We start from the raw sequence: 23,966 nt of genomic DNA, 5'->3' as shown, positions 1-23,966 counted from the left end.
CGGGATGGTGGGGGCGTGGTCTGAGAATGGGCGGGAGCTAGGATGATGTGGGTATGCCGGCGTTGGACTGGCGTAAACACAGTAAAAAGTCTGACAACACCAGGTTTTAGTCCAACCTATTTATTTGATAATATTCTCACTAGCTTTCGAGGGGACCTCTCGAAAGCTAGTGAGAATATTATCAAATAAATAGGTTGGACTAAAACGGGAGCTAGGATGGCAGGGGGCGGGGGCCTGAGATGATGGGGCGGGGTCTGGGGTGAGGGGGCGGGGCCTGGGGTGGCGGGGGATAGGTCTGGGGTGATGGGGGCGTGGTCTGGGATGGCGGGGACGGGGACCAGGCGGCGGCGGGGCCTCGGATGACGGGGTCACGTGCTCCATCCTCCCGGTGGCCTTGGCCTGTTCCGGTTGCCATGACAGCAGGGCTACAGTGACGTCCTCGGGCGCTTGCGCGCTCCGGGTCAAGTGACGAGTGGGCTGCGCGCGCAGTCCAGGGCGCCGGGCGGCCTTCCGGATCGTCACCATTCGTGGTTCTTGCCTCAGCTGCTGAGGACGCTGCAGACGTCGCTCGTCCGCCGCCTCCGGATTCACCGAGCTCCCCGGGTTCATGTCGACCAAGTCTCCGGTTGGTTTGCTGGTAATATTCGGCGCTGCCACGGTTTATCTATACGTGCTGTCCAGCAATCTGCCTCATGCAGCGCACAGCCGGGAGCCTTTGAACGGCGGCAGCGAGGAGGAGAGGCAGGAGCCCAGGTAAAAGGCCGCGGCTTCGGGAGGCTCCAGCTGGGGCTCGTATGGTGCCGCTGTTCCGCAGAGGCTGTGGTGAGGGCACTGGCTGCTGGAGGAAAGGCTCCAGCTTCACCCGGTGAAACGTCCTCACTATAGGACAGGTGGCAGCCTGTTTTACACACAGCAGGTTCCAATCATCAGCTTTAAAATAAACCATCTTGAGGGTGAAGGATCAGCCAGGAGACTCCTTCCCCTTATAACGAAATGTAGCTCTTCGGGATCTTTTTCTATCCCAGTGAAATGTGAGTGACATTGATCGCCATCCACTGTTTGTCTGGCACCAAGGCAGGGATTTTAACAAGTTACAAGAAAGGGATTCAGCGTCATGTAAACTTAACAGTACAGAAAGACCTTTTAGCTTTCTTGTCTGTGCTGGCTCTTTGAAAGAACAATCCTGCTTTAGCACTCCCCCCACCACCACCCACCTGCTTTTTATCCATAACTCTATTCAGTTGCTCATCTGCAAGTACGTGTCCAACTCACTTTTTATGGAAACTACTTCCAGCACTTTTTCAACAGCTGTAACCTTAGAAACATTTTCCTCGTCCCCCTTCTGGTTCGTTTTATACTGATTTTAAATCTATAACCTCAGGGCATTGACCCTTTTGCCAGAAGAAATAGATGTCTCCCACTCTGTCAAAACCTCTCACCAGCTTGAAAATCTCTTAACGTTCTCTGGTTCCAATGTGCTATGAAGTTTCATCTTAGAAAGATAATAGATTTTTCTCATTATGTACACATTTTCCAATGTTTCTGTTCATTCAACACAATTCAGTTGGATTATATTGCTCTTCAAAAAATAGGAGCAAGTGGTGAGATAAGTCTGTAAACGCTCATTCCTTATAGCTCACTGCTGAAACTGTTTAAAATCAACAATTGTATTACAATTTAAAAATGCTGGGAAGAAATAGATCCATCAGTATCTGAGAAGAGAGAATTTCAGTGTCTTTGATAAAGACTCTTTGTTAGATACTTGTCTTCTCATTTCACATTGCTGATGAAGCTGAAGTTTCTTTTCCAGCAATTCTGTGCCCTCCATCTCCTCCTCTGTGAAGTGATCAGAAACAACTCAAGGTACTTCCTTCATACAGGTCTTTGTCTATAAACAGTGTTGTCACTTCAGTAATATGATTGTGTATACCTTTATACTTTGTCCCTTTGAACTGAAAGATGCAAGTTGGAAAATTACTCTATAGACTTTGTCCTTCCAAACTTAAATTATGGCCAGGAAAACAAAACATGATTACAATGTTGATATGCAGGCTTGAGGGGCACTTTGCTGTACAGGTCTGTCACTGTCTAGCACTGGGATACAGTATGGGGCAGGTCTTGTCACTGTATAGCACTGGGATCTAGTACTAGACAGACTTTGTATTATAGCACTAGGGTTCATTACTATACAGGTCTTGTCATATAGCACTGGGGTACGAGACAGGCCTTATTACTGTGTAGCACTGAGGTACAATACTTGGGTCTTTTGCCATATAGCATGGGACCAGTACTATGCAGGTCAGTCATCATGGAAGCCAATGCTACACAGGCCTATTATTCTATAATGTTGGGTACAGTACTGCTGAATGCAGGTTAAAATAGTCCTGCCTTCCTCTTTCTGGTGAGGTATTGTAATGATGTGCAATTTGGGAGTACAGGAAGGGCTTTGTAAACATCGGTGATTTTAAATTCAGATGCATTTCAGGGAAATGAACCAGTGATCAGGTAGGACAGAAGTGATTGGGAAGTTGGACAGGACTAATTTGATCTTCTGTGGATTTCCCGCCCCATTGCCTGTGGCAGAACTTCAATTTTTGCTCTTCCCTGAACTAATCTGCCCAGCTATTAGAGCTTAAGTATTTATATTTTCTAATTCCTCTATTACCCCTCAGTCTTCATTTCTCCTCTTAAAGAATCTTGAGATGCTTGCTAATATTTCAACATTACAGCCAAACAAGTATTTCAGAAGTGTGTAAAGTGTTTTGTGATGCCTGGAGGTTGTGAAAGTTGCTAGGTGAGTTTTTTCCTTTATGTCCCTGCTAATTGCTGTGCTAGTACATTGTAAACTCTTAGGATAGATTCTGTAGACTTGTATTCTAATGTGAAATGCTTCAGCATCCTGCAGGTATAATTCCTGATGACAGATTAAACCAATCAAAACCAAACTATTGCAGAATATCAGACAAGCATTAAGGCTGAGAGGCCCCCACATTGATTCTGGAGTTTTCAAATGCAGTAGCGTTTAATAAAGTTCTCCTTTAAAACTTAATTCTTCAGTCAAGCTTTTGATTACCTGTCACGTTTTACGCAAAAACACAGGAGCTCTGACAGCATCTGTGGCAAGAGAATAGAGCCAACATTTCGAATCAGGGTAAGCCCTTGTACGAGCTTAAAGGAATCAGTGATCAGGAGCTCGGATGAAGGGTCATCTTGATTTGAAATGTTGGCTCTATTCCCTCTCCACAGATACTGTCAGACCTGCTGAGTTTTTCCAGCATTTTCTGCTTTTGTTTCAGATTCCAGCTTCTGCACTATTTTGCCTTTATCTTGACATCTTTATATCTGGCTTTTTGTTTGATAATGCTCCTGTGAAGACCTATGGGACGTTTTACAATACTATATATGCAAGGTGTTAAAGATAACATTGAAAGTATGAAAAAAAAGTGATGGCTAAGGAGAGAGAAGGCAGAAAGTAAGATTTAGTAAATGGATGTTTCCAAGGATCGATCTTTAACTGCCTCCTGTTTCTCATCTATGGAGACATCATCCAACAACTCAAAGGTTCCACATGTACACTTGCAACATCTAGCTCTATCTCATAACAGCCTCTGTTGACTTCTTCTGTATCTGATTGGTCACACTGTTTTGTCACACTGTTTTATCCAACGTCCAGAACTGGGTGAGCAGAATCTCCTGTGGTATTACCCAGTCAATTCCTTAATGGCTGTATTCCCATCACAGCCCTCCTTTTTTGTGTTTATAAAATAGTTTACTATTTTGTTTCATGTTCCTTGACAAGTAATTTCATAGTTCCTCTTTGCTGTCTTAATTTGACTTCTCTCCTAATCTCTCTATATTCTTTCTTATGATGGGTGGAAGATGGAAGGCTGGCCAGAAGTGCAGTGGAATAGTCGAGTCTTTTTCTCTTTAAGTGTTTCTCATTGATCTAATTAGCTTGCAGAGCGACTTAGCTCCATCACTAAGATTGCTGCTTCCATGTCTATAACATCACCCAACTCTGTCCCTGCCTCAGCTTGACTCCTGCTGAAACCTTTATCCATGATTTTGTCTCTAGACTTTATTATTTCAGTGCACCCAACATAAATGTGTCCTCATCTAAAAGCCTGCTCCTTCTGTCTTAACTTGCACCAAGTCTTCGCTGAATATTGCTCGGGGTTGCTGATGTACACTCAGTAAACATAGGAGCAGGAGGAGGCCATTTGGCTCTTCAAGCTTGCTGCACCATTCATCACGATCATGGCTGATCATCCAACTCAATAATCTAATCCTGCTTTCTCCCCATAAACTTTGATCTCAATTGCCTCAAGTGCTATATTCAGCTGCCCCTTGAATACATTCAGTGTTCCTGAGGTAATGAATTACACAGGCTCATCACTGTGTGAGTGAAGAAATGACACCTTATAAATGGTCTAGCCTAAATCCTGGTATTTGCTTTTTAACAGCATGTGGGTGTTCATATAATATGTGGACTTTGGCAGTGCAAGAAGCTGTTCATCACCACCTCAAGTGCAATTAATTAGGATGCGCAGTAAATGCTGGACTAGCCTGAAACACCATGAACAAATTAAAAAAAAAAATGCTTATTCCTGATCTGCATCAATTTTAAAATTCTCATCTTTGTTTTCAAATCTCTCAATGTTCCCAGCCCTACTTGTAACTGTCTCCAGCCTTACAAGCCATGCGATATTTATCTGCACTCCACTGATTCTGAACTTTACGCATTTCAGATTTTAATCATTGCTCACTGGCACCCATGCTTCTGTAGTCTTGACCCTATGTACTGGAATTCCCCCTCTACCTCTTTGAGGTGCTCCTTTAAAATCTACTTCTGATCTATATATGCTTCTGATACCTGCCCCTGTGGCCTAGTGTTTGAAGAAATGTTTGATGATAATGCTCTTAAGTGCCTGGGGATGTTAAAGGTACAAAATAAATGCAAGTTTTTTTATCTTTTGTATTAGATATAGCATTTGCCCTGTTCTAGATAATTTGTCTCTTTCCAGCTATGTTGGTAAATAGATTAGGATCATCAATTTCTTGGCTAATCAAAATTAGGAGGTGTAGCAAATTGAAAGGAATGATGTAGTTAATTTAGGGATTAGATAGGCAAATGCAGATCACAGTACATTAAAAAGAAGTGCCTTTTGGGAAATAAATTCCAGGATTAGTAATATAACCTCCTGAGGGAGAGGATGAGATGAGAGATCTAAAAATATAGACACACAGCTTGTAAAAAATTAAGGAAAAGTAGAATTTGAGGTGTTATACATATGGACATTGACTATGAAAGGAAAGAAAGTAAAGATTTGAATATGTATCAGTAATATGTTTATTTGGCTGTACATGCACTCACCAGAATTGTGTGGAATATTATGTCTAATATTTGATAAAGTGGAAATAATGAATCATGGATATGTGCAATGATACTAGAAACGAGAGGTGATAATTATAGGCATTGTAAAACTGTTTTGTCCACGAAGCCAGGGTGGTTGAGGAACAGTTGGAGAAATGAAAGTTGAAAGACTGTTTCTGCTGTTTGGCAAATGGGTAATTTGGGATTGTATGTAATAGCAAAAGCCAGAAACAGGCCACTTGGCCCAGCCAGCTCATGCTGATGTCTATGCTGAACTCAACCTTTTCCCATTCTTGTTTAACTCTAGTTCCCTTAATCCTCTTCTCTGCTATATGCTGACCTAGATTCCCCTTTTAATAGATCTATTCCATTTTCATCAAGCACTCCCTGTGACAGTGAGTACCACACTCTCCCCACTCCCAAATGGGTTTCTTTGGCATTCTCTATTTAATCTGTTATGTATTTCATATGGCTGGGGCAGCAGATCTAGTTCGATTTCGAGGTTAATAACTTATTCAACAGGTTCAGCTGATGCAGCGTGGAATGGATCTTTCAGGGTAAGAGTTCAGTATGTGGGTGATGTTCTGACTTGGATAGCCGCAGCCACAATTTGTTTGATGGCTAGAGTGGTCCACGAGATTTCTTGTAGGGTTCTTGTAGGATTCCTGTTGCAGGGTTCTTTTATGAGTAGTTCATGTTTCACCCAAGATAGATCTTTATTGTTGAGGTGGGATGTCCTTATTGCTGGTGGAGGAAGACAGTAACCTTCACTTGTTCCTCTTGTTAAAGCAAGTTAAGAAGGTTCCCAAGCCAAGCAGTAAAATTGACTGGAAAATGGATTTTCTTTGGGATTTCTTAATGACCATGTACTGTACCGTTGGCCTTTAGTTTCCTCTTCCAAGAGCGACTGTTACCATTGAAAATCCAAAGTGGGGTGTTAGAAATAAGTTAGCACAGCGGCCAATTGAAGCTCCTAATCTTGAACTGAAGACTAGTTTTAAAGTAAGGTAAGAGCAGAGAAATGGATCAGGCTGGAATAACTTCAGCTCCAGGGAGTAGTTAATACTGATGTTGAAAGAATATTACAATTCCTGTGATTCAATGAAATCTGAACTTTCAATAGGCTAGAATCTGATAGTGAGCTCACGTTATAAATTCTTTCCAAATATTGGCTGCATTCACATGATCCGCTACACAATGTAACACTGAAGAGTTATTTTCAATTCAGTGTTAACCCTGTTCCTCGCTGCTAGACCAGCTGAGTACTTCTAGTGCTGTTATTGCAGAAAAATGGTAATTGATGAGCTTTTTGTATCCATATCACACTGCTGTATGGCTGCATTAAACATATCCTATTCCCTTATCTCCACCCTGGCTCAAGATTACCCCTTAGAACCTTAGAATGGATACAAAACAGGGAAGCCATTTTGACCATCTGTCCATGTGGATTTCCTGCCAGAGCAACTCAATTAGTTCCGTCTCCTGCCTTTCCTCCCTGGCTGTGCAACATTTATCTCTTCAGGTAATCCAATTCCCTTTTGAAAGCCAAGATTGAATCTACTTTTGTCTCACTGTTAGGCATTGAATTTCAGATCCCAATCACTTGCCCAATATAAAAAATAAATGTTCTCTTGATGCCTCCAATTCTTTTGTGATTCATTTTAAATTGGTGTCTGCTGATTCTCGACCCATCCATCAATGGGAGCAGTTTCTCTCATTATTCAGTCTAGACCTCTCATGATTTTGAACATCTCTACAGATCTCCTCCCCCACTTTCTCTTTAAAGAGAGCAACCACAGAATTTGTAATCTCCCCAGTAAAGTTTATTTATTAGTCACAAGTAGGTTTACATTAACACTGCGATGAAGTTACTGTGAAAATCCCCTAGTCACCACAGTCTGGTGCCTGTTTGGGAACACTAAGGGGCAATTTAGCATGGCCAATCCACCTAACCCACACATCTTTGGACTATCAGTGCAAACTGGAGCACCCAGAGGAAACCCACACAGACACAGGGAGAACATGCAAACTCCACACAGACAGTGACCCAAGCCATGAATTGAGCCCGGGTCCCTGGTGCTGTGGGGCAGCAGTGCTAGCCACCATGCCGCCCCTATGTGACTGAACTCCCTCATCCGTGGAAGTATTTTCGTGAATCTTTTCTATACCTGCCTAATGCCTCCACATCCTCCCTAAAATATATTGCCCAGAACTGGATGCAGTGCTCCAGTTGAGGCTGAACTATCACCTTGCTTTTGTGCTCAATGCCTCTATTTATAAAGTCTGTTTAGAATTGTACCCGTTATTTAATATTATCAGTCCTCATTCTTTGTAACAAAATGTATCACTTCAGGCTTCACTGTATTAAATTTCATTTCGTGCCCCCACCCCCCCTCCGTGCGCGCGCACCATTTCACCAATCTGTGTCTTCTTGAAACGATTTTTTTCTCTCAGTTGAGAATACTTACATATTATATCATCCTTAAATTTTGAAACTGCGCCCTGTACAGTAAAGTTTAGGCCATTAATATAGTTCAAGAAATGCATTGGCTCTAATACCGATCCCTGGCAACCACACTATATACCTTCCACCAGTCTGGGAAACACTTTCCTATTCTCTTTCCTGTCACACAAACAACTTCATATCCATGTTCCCCACTGTCCACTTTATTCCATTGACTTATGAACAATGAGAGCGAAGTTGCATTTATACAGCACTTTGCACTCTTTCCATACCTTCCAAAGTACTTTGCAGACATTGAATTATTTTTATTTTTAAAGTGTAGTCACTATTGTTAGAAAGCAAAGTCAACAACCAGCTTTTACACAGTGAGGCCCTCAAACTACGTAAATAATCAATTGATTTGTTTTGGCAATGTTGGTTAAGGGATGAATATTTTACCAGGATACAGAGAACTTCCTAATGCCATGGGATCTTTAGGTTAACAATCTTTCGGGATTGTTAGGTTTAGGGAGCTTAGGTTAACATCTCATTCCTTCTCTTAAACACGTATTTATATTTGATTCATATTGGTTTTAGTTTAAATCTTTTGAGAGAAACTTTGTCAAAAAATGTTTGAGTTCCAAATAAATTGGAATGATACCTCATCTGCAGCATTTTTAAATACCCAGGGAAAACCTCTGGCTAAATCTTCCTTGTAAAGCCATTGCTGTACATTTGCTGCTATGAATATATGCCATTATTGACATTGGTGTCGGCTAGGAAAGCCGGTCTTTCCCAAGATTTCAGAACTGTGACACTTTTCACTTCACAAGCAGCAATGCTCAGAGTTTGTTGTCAATTGATCCCTAATTAATTTACTTGTTTACAACCTTGATGATTTTCTGTAGTATGAATTTTTATGCCTCCTCTTTGTTCAAACAAATTTGTAGAAAATTGTACAGTTCCCATAGTTGAATGAGGATTTGCATGGATGTGTTTGCATATCTATTATACATGAATCTGATTCAACTGTAGTCTCATTTTCCAGTGATAATCTTATTCTTTTATTTTGCTTTCCACAGATCGCTGACATTTCCATCTGACCTTGAAGAGCTGCGAGCAATTGCTGGCTTGCTGCAGTCTTACAGAGCCCAGCATGCTGGTTATGTGTTACTGCTCTTTTGCAGTGCGTACCTCTACAAGCAGACTTTTGCAATCCCTGGCTCCTCCTTCCTGGCAAGTATTAATGGCCTGGGCATCTGGGTGTTGCTTTATTAAAATGTGTAAATATGAATAACTTCCATGAAGCATTTTGGCAATGCAAAAAAAGGAATATTTTCATTAAGGAATGGTTAGAGGCTGTTACTTTCCAGAAATAAAACAAAGACAACACTAGTTAAATTACAAAGTATTCATAGCACAGGAAACAGGTCATTTGGCCCAACTGGTGATGCCAGTGTTTGTGCTGGATGTGAGCCTCTTCCAACCCTTTCAGTCTGGCCTTGCTTTCCTTTTTCCCTCATTTACTTCCCCCTTAAATGCACCTGTGCCATTGGCCTCTGCCGTATGAAGAAGAGCTGGCACACCATTGTAAACTGTTTAAAAGTTAAAAGGCCCTTCTTTGTAAATGGAATTTAAGTGCTTCGTAGCAATAATCAGAGTCCTAGGGCAGACTAACCATGCAGTATGTTCACAGACCAAATGGCCGTGTTCTGAGCTACAAAATTCTATTGATTTCCCCTCCTAGGAGTGTTGGCATTTTCTGAATTATTATTCTATCTTTGGGTACCAAGTTGGCAGTTTTCTTATGTGACATCAAGCATTGAACTTTAATGTGACCAAACAGAGCATTAGTGACCCTATCCAAATCCCAATGCCTATGACCACCCTGCAGTAGAACCCCTGGCTGATTTTTGTTATCTTTCCCCACCCCTTAGCCCAGAGATGCTCAGGGCAGATGTAATGTCTGAGCTAGTACCCTGGCTCTAATCAACCAGCTCATTCCTAATTTATCTTTACTTAGAATATATTAGCTGGCGCATTATTTGGACCATGGCTGGGTCTTGCCTTGTGCTGTGTTTTAACAGCAGTTGGAGCAACATTCTGCTTCCTGCTCTCCAAGACGTACGGTAAACAGTTCCTGGTGCATCGATTTCCTGAGAGACTCTCAATGCTGCAGCACAAGGTAAATAACTTAAACCGCTTGCTTTTTCATGGTGGGCATGTATTTGGTATAGGAAGAGGGAAAAGAAAGCTTGCTTTGAATGCTGGGCGTGCCAAAATTGTTCTTCAGCCAGTAGATTTGTTGTTGTTCAAACATGGCAGCCAATTTGCACATAGCTGGGCTCCAAAAACAGCACTAAGGTAAATGACCGTTTAAATTGTGCTGATTGAGAGATAAATGTGGCAAGAAGAACTTCCATGTGTCATGGGATATTTTACATACAGACAAATAGGGCCTCGGATTAATCCCTCCTCCAAAAGACAGCATCACCTGCTGTACTTGCGTATCAGCCCTTAGTATGTACTAAATGCCTGGAAAGAGACTTGATTCCAGCATTTTCTAACTGGGACAAGTACTATGTAAATTGAGGTTGCATAAATTTGAGTTGTGTACCTTTGAATTTAAAGTGATGTGTGACCTAATCAAAACTAAAGGGATTTGATAGTTTATTATGGAGAAACCATGTTGTTTGGTCCAGAACAGAGGAGCATAATTTTCAGGGTTTTTTTTGCTCAGGTGGTAGTTAAAGATTAGGTGTGGAATTCTCTCAAAAAAATTCATATCAAATTCACATGAAAACTGGAGTAAAGCTTGCTGTTTTTTTTTCAGTGGGAGATCAGAGAAGAGTCTCCCACAATCTGCACATTGCAGAGGCCACCTGCATGAATATCATTAAATTTCAGAGGTTGGGGAGTATCCCCACTGGAGAGGCAGAAATCAGCGCGCCGCCCCTCCCTCCCCGCCTGTTGGACTCCAACCATTCCTGGGCCCAGCCCTGACCCATCCACTGCAATCCCCAGCCAACTGATTCCCCCGCCCCCCCCGCCAATCCTGGTTGCTGGCTTCCCTCCTTCTCCCACTGATTCCTATGCAAAGTGGCAGCAGGGCCCCCCCATCCCCACTGATTTCCTCCTCCTCCTCCTCCTCCTCCTCCTCCTCCTTGACACTGCCCCATGCCCAATGGGCAGTGCCAGATGGTACAGACTGGCACTGCCAATGTGCCAATGCCCAGGGAGCACCACCCTGCCGTCAGACCCTCTGTGGGTCCCTGATTGCCCCCCTTCACGAGCGAGGCCAGGCCACTAATTTCCCGTTAGTTGGGGGGGCTAGTGTAATCCTACTGGAGTGAACCACTTTGGCGGGGAGGGAGATACTAGCAGACCCAGAGACTTCATTCCTGGGCCTGCTAATCTCATTTAAATTATATTCAGATGACCATTTAAAAGATCTTTGGACCTCCCTGCTGATTTCCAGCACAGAGCAGATGTTGCTGCAAATCCAGTGCTGGGAGAAGCTAGTGGGGCGCAAATGCGCGAGCAAATCCTGTGAATTGTCCCCCCCATGGGATTCTCCCAGCCCACTGCATTAAAAAATTAACACGGTGGGATGGGAGAATCGTTCTGAAATGTTGAAGGTCTTGGAAGCCAATTCTAATCTTTAGTTCTGGGGTTTCTTTTTAATTGAGGGTATTTGGTGTGCTGTGGCTGCAACATGTGGGAGTTTGTGCAATGAACCACCATATATGTGTTAAGTGTTTGCATATTGAGCAACTTTGGCTCAGGGTTACTCAGCTGAATCTGATGTGCAGGCATTGTGGTACATCTAAGAGGGGGATTGTTTTAGGGATACTTTGATTTGGAAGGCATTCATGCCCCTCATTTAAACTTGGTCAATGGTCAGCAATTGAAGTGTGTGGCTGTGAATCAGGTAAGTGCAAGGATCCAACATAAAGTGATTGAAGCATCAGCCCTTGATATTGACGAGCAGATACAAGATACTTGCTAGCTGTGGATGAGAACAAGGACTGCAATGTAGATGAGCAAACTGACCATGGAACCTTGGTGCAGGATACAATTCAATGGGAGAGGGAAAGGAATATAATGGGGCACAGTATAGTCAGGGGGATAGACACTGTTCAAATAGGAAAGTTGAGACTATAGAACAGTGTAACAATTGTGTACAAGACAAGAAGGGAAGGACAGTGCGTTCAACAGTAATATTGCATCAGCCAGCAAGGTGTGTGCAAGTAATGGTATTTAAAAAAAAAAGGCCCTTATCTAAATGACAAAAGCATTTGCCCCAAGGTAGCTGCACCAGTTGCACAAGTAGTGATAACCATATTAGATCTAATCACCATTAGTCATGGTCCCAAGGTTGGGAAATAAATATTCCGGGGTAAAAAACATTTGGAAAAGGCAGACAGAAGTAGAGAAGCAATGTTAGCCCTGATAGTAAAAAATGACACAAAAGTTGAGAAGTCCCAAAGAAAAATCTTAAATGTAAACAAAGCCAATTGCATAAGTATGAAGAGAGAGCTGGCTAAGGTTGATTGGGTAAATAGACTGAAAACTGGATATAAATAAGCAGTGGAAAACATTTAAAGAAAATATTCAAAATGATTAGCAAAGGTGCTTTCCATTTAAATCAAAAACAAATTCTCAGCAAGAAATATATTCCATGATTTCTTGAGAAGTTAAGGATAATACATTAAATGGAAAAGCTTAAAATGTTACCAGGAGTGGTAATAATCCTGAAGATTAGGAATGTTTTAGAAACCAGCAAAGGATCACCACAAAATTGATGAAACGGGAAAAGCTTGAATGAGATTAAACCAGCCAGGAATATTAGATTGTAAGAATTTTTGCAGATGTATATAAAGAGGGAGAGTAGTTAAAGTAAATGTTGATCCCCTGGAGGCAGAAAAAAGATTAATTATTGTGGGGAATGAGGAAATGGAAGATGTATTGAACAAATATTTTTATCATCTTTGCAGAGTAACCAAATAGCTAAAGGAGTATAGTGTGGGCAGATGAGAGGTTATTTTTTAGAAGATGTGAAATTAATAAATGTTGATATTCAGAGGGACTTGTGTGCTCATCCAAGGAACACAAAGTTACCATGCAGGTACAACAAGTAGTTATGAAGCCACATTGCCTATTGGCTTTAGCAAGGGGATTGGATTACAAGAAAAATGAACAAGACTTTGGTGGGAACACACCAAGAGTACTGTGTGCAGTTTTGATCTCCATCAATAAAGAATTTTATACTTGCATGGGAGGTGGTACAGCAAAGGTTCTCTAGATTGGTACCTGGGATGAGAGGATTGTCCTATGATAGGTTGAGTAAATTGGGTCTTCTCTCGACTTCAGAAAATTGAGGTGATCTCATTGAAACATACAAGATTCTGAAGATGTTTGACATCGGAAGGCTGTTTTCCTGGCTGGGACATGTATTACATGGTAACGTAGTTTCAGCATGAAAAGTCAATTATTTAGAACTGAGATGAGGGGGAATTTCTTCAAGAGGGTTGTGATTCTTTGGAATTCTCTTCCGCAAAAAGTTATGGATGCTCTGTCATTGAATGCATATAAGGCTGAGATGGACAGATTTTTGGCCTTTGAGGGAATAGAGGGATTTGGGGAGCAACTGGGAAAGTGGGTTTGAAGGTGCAGACCAGCTATGATTGTTTTGAAAAATTTCTTGTGCGCATGTGTTTCTTAAATATTTTGCATCTGTCTTCAGAAAGAGGATGTTAATGTCACAGTGGAGATATTGCGTAGAATGAAAATATAAAAAGGTGCAAAATAGGTTATCATTCAATGCTAATGAGTCCCTAATTCCAATGGGATGCATCCTAGATTTGTGCATGGAAGCCTGGGTGGAGACAAACTCTGACCACAATGTTTCAGTCTTCCTTGAATATGGAAGTGGTGCCAGAGGATCGGAGGATTGCAAATATTAAACCCCTGTTTAAAAAGGGGGAAAGGGATCAACTTGATAATTACAGGTCAATCAGTAATGTTAGTGGTAGGAAAATTACTGGAGATGAAATCGATTACTGCTTGAAGAAGCTTAATAAAGGAGCCAGTGCAGATTTTTAAAGGCAAAATGTGATTGACTAATCTGAATTCCTTAAAATAAGTGTTGATAAAGATAGGGATTTTGCGAAGGTATTTGATGAAATACCATGCTGCAGACTTATTTGGAAATAGAACCACAATATTTGAAGAATGATAGTAACTTGGATACATAATTGACTAAGGATATAGGAGGCTGAGTGTAATGGTCAATGGCTGTTTTTCTGACTGGAGAGAAATCTGCCGTGTAGATCCCCGGTGCTTGGTATTGGAACCATTGCTTTTCTTGCTAAATATTATCGACCTGGACTTGGGTACAGGGAATATTTTGAAATTTGTTGACAAAACTAAACCTGGAAAAATAGTGAATGTTGAACAGGATAGGCAAACTGGCGAGGTGGCAGCCAATAAAATTTCATTTAGTTATTTGCAATCCTTTTGAAGGTTGCAGGGCAAGTTAAGGCAGTCAGATAAAAGTATGGGATAACTGGCTTTGTAAATAGGGACATTAAAAAAGAAACAAGCAAGCCATCCTGAATATTTACAAAGTTAGACCTACGCTGGAGTATTGTGGCCAGTTCTGGGCACCACACTTCAGGAAGCCATTGGAAGGCTTGCAGAGGAGATTTGAGACTGGTACGAGGAATGAGGAACATTAGTGGAGAGCTCTGAAGGGAGATTGCAGAAGCCAGGATTAATCTCCTTAGAGCTGAAAAAAGTGAAGTGGGTGCTATTGAAGTATTCAAAACTTGAGGGTTTTAGAGAGAGCACGTATAGAAAAAAATGCTGCTTCTGGCAACTGAGTCAATAGCCAGAAAGATTTAAAATGATTGGCTAGAGATAGAGGGGAAATGAGAATTTTTTTCAGTATTGTGATGTCTCTGTCTCTGTATTAAGGCTCCTGTCTAAGTTCATCCATGGGACTACATCATAGCTAATAATGAACAGCTTGGAAAGCGAGAGGAATTAGCTGATAGGAAGAGAGGAAGAATGTGAATCATTATTTAAATATTTTGCTGTCAATCTCTTTCCCACAAACACTTCTATAATCCACTTACTGGATGAGAGTATATTCTGCACAGTCAGATGTACATGCAATACATAGCAAGTTGCATACAAGTTTTTCACGTATAGGAGTTTATAAAATTAATTCGCTCATTTCTTTAGTTTATTTAAAGTCAATAGTTATACGTAGGCTGATTGGCAAATTGCAAGAGTACAGAAAAAGATTCAGACTTTTTATTAGTAGTATCTGGGAACATGTTCTACTACTTGAGTGCTAAATTGGTCATTCAGTTACTCTGCTTTAACCTTTTAGTTTTGCTCCCACTATGCACTCTGTTCCAACATCACATTACTGCCCTGATTCCTGCTGCTCTCTTCCAGCAGAAGGCAGTAAAAACTAGTGATTTGATTATAAATGAGGACTATTTGTGCTGTACAAAGCAATATTGCAGATATTTTCTTTGTAAAGAGAGGTGCAAAGTATTTGTTTAATACCTTCCCTGTTTCTCCTGTCCCTACATGCATGTCCCCTTTTTTTACTGTGTACAGTCTAGGGGAAAAAAAAGCTCCTGTTGGCAAGCTAATGCTAACCTCTGCTTGACACCAGCTCGATAAACGATGCTGAACCCAGGCAGAGACAAATGGAGCAGCCTGAACAGTCAGAGGGCTGCTAATTCTCCCAAACTGTTAGTGTCATAGAAGCTCCCAAGTAGCAAACAATCTCACAATAGTCAGGTAGAATGAATTGATTGCACAGGGTAGGATTAAGAGAGGTGTAATCTGCTTGTTTGTTATCAAATGTTAGTTTTCTATCAGTATTCATTTTGAATCTATTCAAGGGGTAGGTGTCATGTGCAGGATGAGATCTGTTGATTCAGGCATTGATATTGACTTAATTTGGATGCAGTGTTTTATTTGACCAGGTTGAAGCCTTAATTTTGTCTTTGTTCCTGATTTTATCATTACAGGTGCAGGACAACAGGAACAGTCTCTTTTTCTTTCTCTTGTTCCTCAGGTTTTTTCCCATGACTCCAAACTGGTTCCTAAACATCACGTCTCCCATCCTCGATGTTCCTCTCACCCAATTCTTCTTCTCCATTGTTATTGGTAAGCTATGATTTCCCCCTATAAATCGGTGTTGACCCAGTCTATAAAATGATCCCATTTTCCATCCCCAAAAATAATGTTTTTGCATATACTCAGCATATTAGTCAACCCCCACATTTCAGCCATGCCACGTTTGCCTTAGCAGTCAACCTCAATCTTTCACCTCAAATATGTTGTACTTACCTGCAGCTTGTTACCTGGTGGGAAGGATCAAGCAGGCAATTCAGTGTTGCAAAGATGTGCAGGAGTTTGAGACACGCTCAATCTTTGTGCCAGATGTTGATGGCATTTCAAAATGGCAACCACCCCATACCCAGGTTAACTTATACTCAACATGTAGGTCAGTCCTCTCTTTGGGGGTTTTTTTAGACTTCAATTGTTGACTTGTAAGTCAATATCTGTGGTAAGTAAAATTATGTTTTTACATTGAGAAAAGGTCAGTCACATTATCAAATCCCATCCTTATAATGCTCTTACTCTCCCAAAGGCTATATGTCAAATCCCCCATTAAACCCTTCCCTCTATTACCACCTCTCCTGTTGACACCCACCCTTCTGTTATCTTATCCCTTCAATTATGTAGTTCAGCTGCATTTTGAACATTCCAAATGTTCTTGTCTGTGAGTAGCCAAGCTACTCACTGTCCTTACTTGGAAATATATCATGATATGGAGATGCCAGCATTGAATTAGGGTAAACACAATAAGATGTCTCACAACACCAGGTTAAAGTCACCTGACGAAGGGGCAAACCCTGAAAGCTAGTGACGTTTACTACCAAATAAACCTATTGGACTTTAACCTGGTGTTGTGAGACTTCTTGCGTTGGAAATATATTGCCATTCCTTTGCAGTCGCTGGGTCAAAATCCTGGAATTCCCACTCAACCCACAGCACTGCAGTGATTCAAGAAGGCAGCTCACCACCTTCTCGAGAGCAACGAGGGATGGGCAATAAATGCTGGCCAGTCAGTAACGTCTGCATCCCACAAATGATTTAAAAAAAAAGGTCCCAAACAGCAATTCAGCTAGCTTACTTCAGCACTTCCCACTTTTATCAACAAAGATAATAGTAGCAATGCTATGGGATTGTTATCAGCTCTGAGGTTCATTCCAATTTGCATGCCACCTTGATCTGGAAATATATCACATCATCCATTATCCTTGGAATATCTTGAAATTATCCACTGTGGTGGTTCAGGGAATAGGTTTATTACCCCACCTCAGGGCATTACAGAACAGGTAACCAAAGTGTCCTTACCAGCATTTCACAAGTTCCATGAATATATTACTAAAAAAAAGTCTGTACATTTTGTCCTGCAACATAATTTGTGAATTTAATTTTGTACTTGAAGCACTGCTCTTGGCTGTTATGCATGAAGAATGTTAAGGCAGCTCGATGAGAGAACTTCACTTTATCTAACCCATTCTGTGCCTGTCCTGTGGGTGCCAAATCAGTCAGAGGAGGCTCTGCATTCATGCTTCCTGCTCCCCATATCTGTCCATTCAGCTTTATGTGCATTGGATGAGGTTCAGATTGAAATCTGTGTTCCTTGTCTTTGTGTCAGAGCCTCACTGTTCACGTTTGTTGGGGAGTTGAGAGTTCTGCTATCTACAGCAGTAAATCATTCTTTCAGTGAGGAAGAAAACATTTTTTGAATATTTATTGAGTTTTAACATTAGAAGCGGTTCAAATAGTTTCTTCCGTTTTTTTTAGGTCTTCTCCCCTATAATTTTATCTGCGTCCAGACTGGCTGCATCCTGTCTGAGATCTCTTCCCTGGATAACCTGTTTTCCTGGTCCATCCTCATGAAACTGCTGGCTGTTGCCATGGTGGCACTTGTCCCAGGAGCTCTCATCAAGCATTACAGTCACCAGCATCTGCAGTTGGGAGAGAAGGTCAAAAATGGGCACTTGGACAACGACCGGAAAACGAGATGACCAATACTAACCCGTCTGTGATTTATAATTTTATTATTGTATGAAATGTTCTTAATCTGAAGAAACAATCTAAAATCCGGAGTTTTATTTGTGTCATAGACGCTTGTTCAGTAGAATCTGAACTGTGCCACAGTCTTCAAAGCACTGCCTACAAGCTACCCATTCAGGTTAAATCCGCCCAGCTGACTCTAGCTGCATCTCTGTAAGCTGGTAAGTGCCCACTCATTAATGCTGCCCTCAAATGACATCAGATATTTGATTATAAAGCTGGCAGTCACATCTGAGTGGGTTGTTGTCTTGCTTTACGGGTAATTAGAGGGAACTGTAATGTGGCAATGAACGCACAGACTAGCAAGGTATTTTCACCTTAAACCTAGTAAGGTCTCAGCTGGTCAGAATTGTGGATGTTGCTTATTCAAGACCCAATTTATGCAGGTCGGTCTAGGTGCAATTTATAAAATCTGTAACCTGTCCTTTCAGGGGAGAGAACAGCATCTGGACTGCAGAAGTTAAAGGATACCTGAACTAACAGGCCAATCTTCTCTGTCCTGCCTTTGCTTCTTTACAACAGTGACTTCACATCAGAAGTATTTTATTGGCTGTAAAGCACTTTACAAAACCTTGAGGTCATGGGAGGTGCTATTCTTTTTCTGTAAAAAGTCTGTCAACACCAGGTTTTAGTCCAACCGATTTATTTGATAGTAAACTATCAAATAAATCGGTTGGACTAAAACCTGGTGTTGTCAGACTTTTTACTGTGTTTACCCCAGTCCAACGCCGGCACATCCACATCATTCTTTTTCTGTCCAGCTTTCCAGCCTTGGCTGGTGTTGGGAGTTTGCAATGGTGCCAAATACCCCAGAGCCTGAGATAAATCCCTGCCGCCAGGTTTTCCTTCCAAATTCCAGTTGCCGTTGCTGTGATTTTGTATATTTGGAAGACCAACCTCTGGCCTCAGTTTCTGTTGTCAGATCAGCAAGCCTGTTGTTTGACATGGCTCGTGTTGCAGCAGAACACTTGCACTGGAAGGCAGGCAGGTGTTTGTGTGGATGTGCAGTGCTGTTGGTTGAGTGTCCTATTTTATTTCGAGAGGTGGCAGTAGGGCTTGTATCGTAGAGTACTGTGCGGCCAGATTAACAATAAACACCTCACTCTGGTTCCCAACGTCTCAAAACTGCCTCAGCTATTCATGATATTGTGAAAGGCAGGCATGAAGAGCAGATAGTGGTTTCTCAAACCAGGCTGAGTGGGAGGGAGTTCCAAACTAACCAGATGTGTAGGAATGATTAGAAATATATGTGAACAGGAGTTAGCTTTGAGGCACCTCAGCACTGGTGAGTGTGCTACTTGAGCCCCTGTAGCTTAGAATAAATAAGGATGTTAATCATCTGACCAACTGTTAATGTATTCTACACACTTTTTAAAAAAAGAACATTTTATTTTAAAATAAAATGTTTTCTCAACATACCCAGGGAAGAATTTGGTGAGAAGCCAGCACATGACGATAAATGTGAAAAGCGTCAATTTAATACAACTGGGATTGGGGAGATAGTGATGAGTGCAAGGGGAAGAAAACATAATTCTTACTTCCCCTTCCATCTCCTTAGTAAATGTAGCTCTGTTGCATTACAAAGGGACTTTGAAAAACACTTGCTTCCCTTGGATTTCTACAGAGGCCACCTGGTTTGAATTTTACACTCCTATTGAGTTTGATACTTGAACCTGTGAAAGGCCATGCTGCAAATTAGCAACAATACATACCCAAGACAGAGTGGTTCCTGACTTGGAGGTGACAGACTTGCCATATCATTGCCATTTTTATCCTTGGTGTACACAAGCCTGCTATCTCTTTCAGACAGATACACACACCCATACCCATTCACTTTCACTGCTGTTTAAAAATCTTGCAGATGCAGTGTTACTGCATGTGCACTGTCTATCAAAGAGCTAGTAAAAAGTCTGTCAACACCAGGTTTTAGTCCAACCGATTTATTTGATAATAGACTCACAAGCTTTCGGGTTAGTCCCTTCGTCAGGTGAATGATTCACCTGACGAAGGGACTAACCCGAAAGCTTGTGAGTCTACTATCAAATAAATCGGTTGGACTAAAACCTGGTGTTGTCAGACTTTTTACTGTGTTTATGCCAGTCCAACGCCGGCATACCCACATCATATCAAAGAGCTCCCAGCACTGTTGCCTTCCTTAAACCTGCCCATGTTGAATGTATTTATTTAATCAATCAGTCTTTACAACCAGTCTTAATCTTTCTTCAGAAGTCTTAAAGTTCAAAATTCTTGATTTCCATGGGTAGAATTTATGGAATATTTTTAAGATTTAAAATTGTACCTGACATGTTAATCAAGAAAACTAACCATATTATGATATTGGGGGCTCGTTATATTTTTGGTAGGATGAAAGACAGGCAAAAGCTATTGTTCATCCCTAGATGCCCTGCATAGTGTGGTGGCTGGTCTTCTCCTAAATCACTGCAGTCCTTATAGTGAAGCTGCTCCCACAATGGGGATGTAGCAGGGAAAAAATAAGTTTAACCTAAATAGCTCTGTTTAACTGGCCAGAGTAATTAGATTGTTCAAAATTACTTTCCAGAATCTACGATGGAAGATTGGGCAGGGTGTAAAACAGGAAGCTTGAGTTGATCCAATTCCTACAGTAGTGGGTTAGGTGGTTACTGGGTATTAAATTAGAAATTCTATGGCAGTGTCCTAATGACATCACTGGTCTTTCAACCCTGGACGGTGAGAGACCTGGAATTAATAGTATTCCACAAATTTGTTCCTGCTCTTGGGGCAATTTGTCAAGGAGAGGGAGGTACTTTGTAGACAATAATTTCCTACATTACAGCCTATTACTTCCAAAGTACTGAATTGACTGTAAAGTGCTTATTGAGATGTCCTGTGAAATGCATTATTTAAATGTGTGTGTTCTTCCTTTCTTTCTGTACCATCCTTTCAGGCAGTGTGTTCCAGATCCCAAACATCCATTTGGGTGAAAGAAATTCTCAACTCCCATCTAATCTTTTTATCAGTTGCTTTAAATCTGCCCCCTAGTTATTGACCTCTCTGTTAACAGAAATAGGTCCTTCCCATCCATTCTTAGGCCCTATTATGCATCTCAGTTAAATCTCCTTGTTCCAACTCCAGCCGGGGCTTATAATTAAAATTCTCAATTCCTAGCAATATTCCCTTAAATCTGTTCAATACCCTCTACTGCAAACAAGTTCTGCATTGCAGTGACAAGAACTGTACAAAGTGTTCTAGCTGTGGCCTGTCTAGTCTTTTATGCAGTTTGATAATCCCCTGCTCTTGTATTCTATGCCTTTTTTAATGAAATATCCGTATGTCTTTAACCACTTTGTGGACCTGTCTTGCCTTCAGTGAGCTGTCAAGATGTGCACTGTCTCCCTCTGTTCCCTGCACCTCTTTGAATTGAGGTTCATTTACTGTTTTGCTATTTGCATCCATAAGAAATCAGTTCATTGATATCTTCAACTTCCTTCCTCACTGACGACCTTAATTTTTATATCATTTGCAAACGTCTTAAGGCTCCCTACATAGATCATTAATTTATATACATTACAACAAGTGCTGAGCCCTGTAGAAGTCCATTGGAAACCTCTGTTCATCAAAACATCCTATGACCATTACCCTTTGTTTCCTGCCACTGAGCCAATTTTAGACTCAACTTGCCACTTTCCTTTGGGATTTTACTAATCTGGCCAGTTTGCCATGTGGGACTTTGTCAAAAAGCCATGCTAAAATCTATATGGCCTGCATCAACCATGCTGCTCTCCTTTATTACCTCCTCAGAAGATTCAATCAATTAGACATGAGATATTAAACCACGCAGACTATCCAGGATTAACCAGTACTTTTCTAGATGATGATTAATACTATTCTGCAGAGTTTTTTCAATTATTTGTCCACTAGAACTTAGGCTGGCTGTAATTCAGCCTCTAGTATTTCTTCTCTTGCTGAACTATCTGCGATGGATAGGCCTAGTCGTGGTTTATGTACTTTGAAAGATACTAATCCACTTAATTCCTTTCTCAGTAAGTTTATGCTATCTCATCCTATATTCCATATTCCTCCCCCTATAACCATCCCCCTCCAGTGGCAGGGCAGTTTCACTCTCCAACTCTGCACCAATTAATCCACTGTGAATTCAGATCAAATTTAAACAATGCTGAGGTGATCCATAATGATACTCCTTGTACAACCTTACACTGAACCTTATTAAATATTTTGTCTGTGCGCTCATCATATTTAACGTGGAAGGTCTGGGAGCAGAATTGTATGCGCACGGCTGGCTCCTGACCAGGAGAGTTAGTCACAGCCAGGCAGTGAAAACAAGGTGCTGTCACCTTTAGAGCCGTGCACTATTTAAGATTGCTAGCTGCAGTATAATCAGAGTATTTATGCCTGAGGATGGGGAGTTTGTATAATGTGTTCCGCTGTAATCGAGTTTTAATATACTTTTTAAGTGAATTCCTCTGGGATTTGTAACCATGATGGTTGTTAAGTTTTTATAACACAAAAATCAGCATTGCTGCATATATTGTGAATGATATTTTCTATTGAGACTGTAAACAGATGGTTGTGGGGAATGATTGAATCTTGTCTACACTTGGCTGCAGAATCTAGACAAGACTTTAACTTTACCAAAGGAGTGTTTACATTTGCATGTGTATCAGTATTTGCTCCACTGTAAGTGAAGCTCATCTGTAGTTTGTTTAAATTTCATATGACTTGTTTAAACAAGTGAAGCAGAATTTGAAATCCTCAATAAAGTATTTGAGTATATCTGTGCTGTCCATCCACCTTCTTTGAGCCTGAGTTAGTAATGGTGATGGCATGTGATATTCATGTATAAAGTAAGTTCACTTGATTGTTGTAAAGGTTGCTTCACGCTATCAAATCTGAAATGCTGCTTTACATTGCCCCATCAAGCTCTCCCAGGGGCAGGTACAACATGGATTTGATAGTAAACTCTGTTATTACTACTAACAATCCTAATCAGAGGAACACTGAACCCACCACACTGGATTGACAGTTTGTATTTCTTGTGGCCAAGTTCTTGAAGCTGAGTCCTATCCTATTTCACATTTCAGAGCATTCTTTATCTTTAATGTGATTTGGGATAGATTAAGGATCCACCTTCCAGCCCTAATCTGTGTCACATCATTGTAATTGTAGCTAATGTCACAGCTTTAGGTTACTGTATACATTTCTGGTGTGTACCCTTTTGTGTGCAACCCTTTCAGACTAGTGACCTGATAAGCGAGTGCATCAGATTAGAACAAAGAAAAGTACAGCACAGGAAAAGGCCCTTCGGCCTTTGGAAAAAGCGTCTGACAATTCACCCTGTCTGTGCCTCTCATAATTTTGTAGACCTCTATCTGCCCCCCACCCCCCCCCCCCCCCCCAGCCTCCATTTTTCTAGTGAAAATAATCCTAGTTTATTCTACCTCTTCTCGTAGCCAACCCCCTTGAGACCAGGCAACATCTTGGTGAACCTTCTTTGCACCTTCTGGTAGTGTGGTGAACAGAATTGGACACAATACTCCAAATATGGCCTAACCAAAGGTTTATATAGCTACAACATGATTTCCCAATTCTTGTACTCAATGCCCTGGTTGATGAAGCATGTCATATGTTTTCTTAATCACCTTGGCCACCTATGTTGCCACTTGTAGGGAACTGTGGACCTGCAAACCCCTTATTAACATTAGAAATATGTTAATATTCCTAATGGTTCTGCCACTTATAGTTCACACCTAAATTTTATTATCCATGATGCATCACCATGCATTTGTCCAGATTAAACTCCATCTATCATTTGTGCCCATGTCTCCAGGCTATATCCTGTTGTATCCTTGACAATCCTTGGTGCTATCAGCAACTCAATCAATCTTTTTCATCTGCAAACTTACTAATCAGACCCCCCCCCCGCCCCCCCCCCCCCCCCCCCGCACACTTTCTACCAGACCATTTATATAT

General features: G+C 41.2%; 1 protein-coding gene across 1 annotated transcript; it reads left to right on the top strand.

The window, feature by feature from the left end:
- The first annotated feature begins 474 nt into the window (after window positions 1–474).
- LOC145349901 (transmembrane protein 41A-like) lies at window positions 475–19,960 on the top strand. Its single transcript, XM_080198531.1, has 5 exons — window positions 475–753; window positions 8,900–9,053; window positions 9,841–10,002; window positions 15,872–16,010; window positions 17,724–19,960. Exons 1-5 carry the CDS (start codon window positions 608–610, stop codon window positions 17,945–17,947), a joined length of 825 nt encoding a protein of 274 aa, XP_080054657.1. The 5' UTR covers window positions 475–607; the 3' UTR covers window positions 17,948–19,960.
- The last annotated feature ends 4,006 nt before the right edge of the window (window positions 19,961–23,966 follow it).

Source organism: Carcharhinus amblyrhynchos, chromosome 11, assembly GCF_965287045.1.
Source record: "Carcharhinus amblyrhynchos chromosome 11, sCarAmb.v2.hapA, whole genome shotgun sequence".
Taxonomy (NCBI): domain Eukaryota; kingdom Metazoa; phylum Chordata; class Chondrichthyes; order Carcharhiniformes; family Carcharhinidae; genus Carcharhinus; species Carcharhinus amblyrhynchos.
This window is presented reverse-complemented; position numbering and strand designations above follow the sequence as displayed.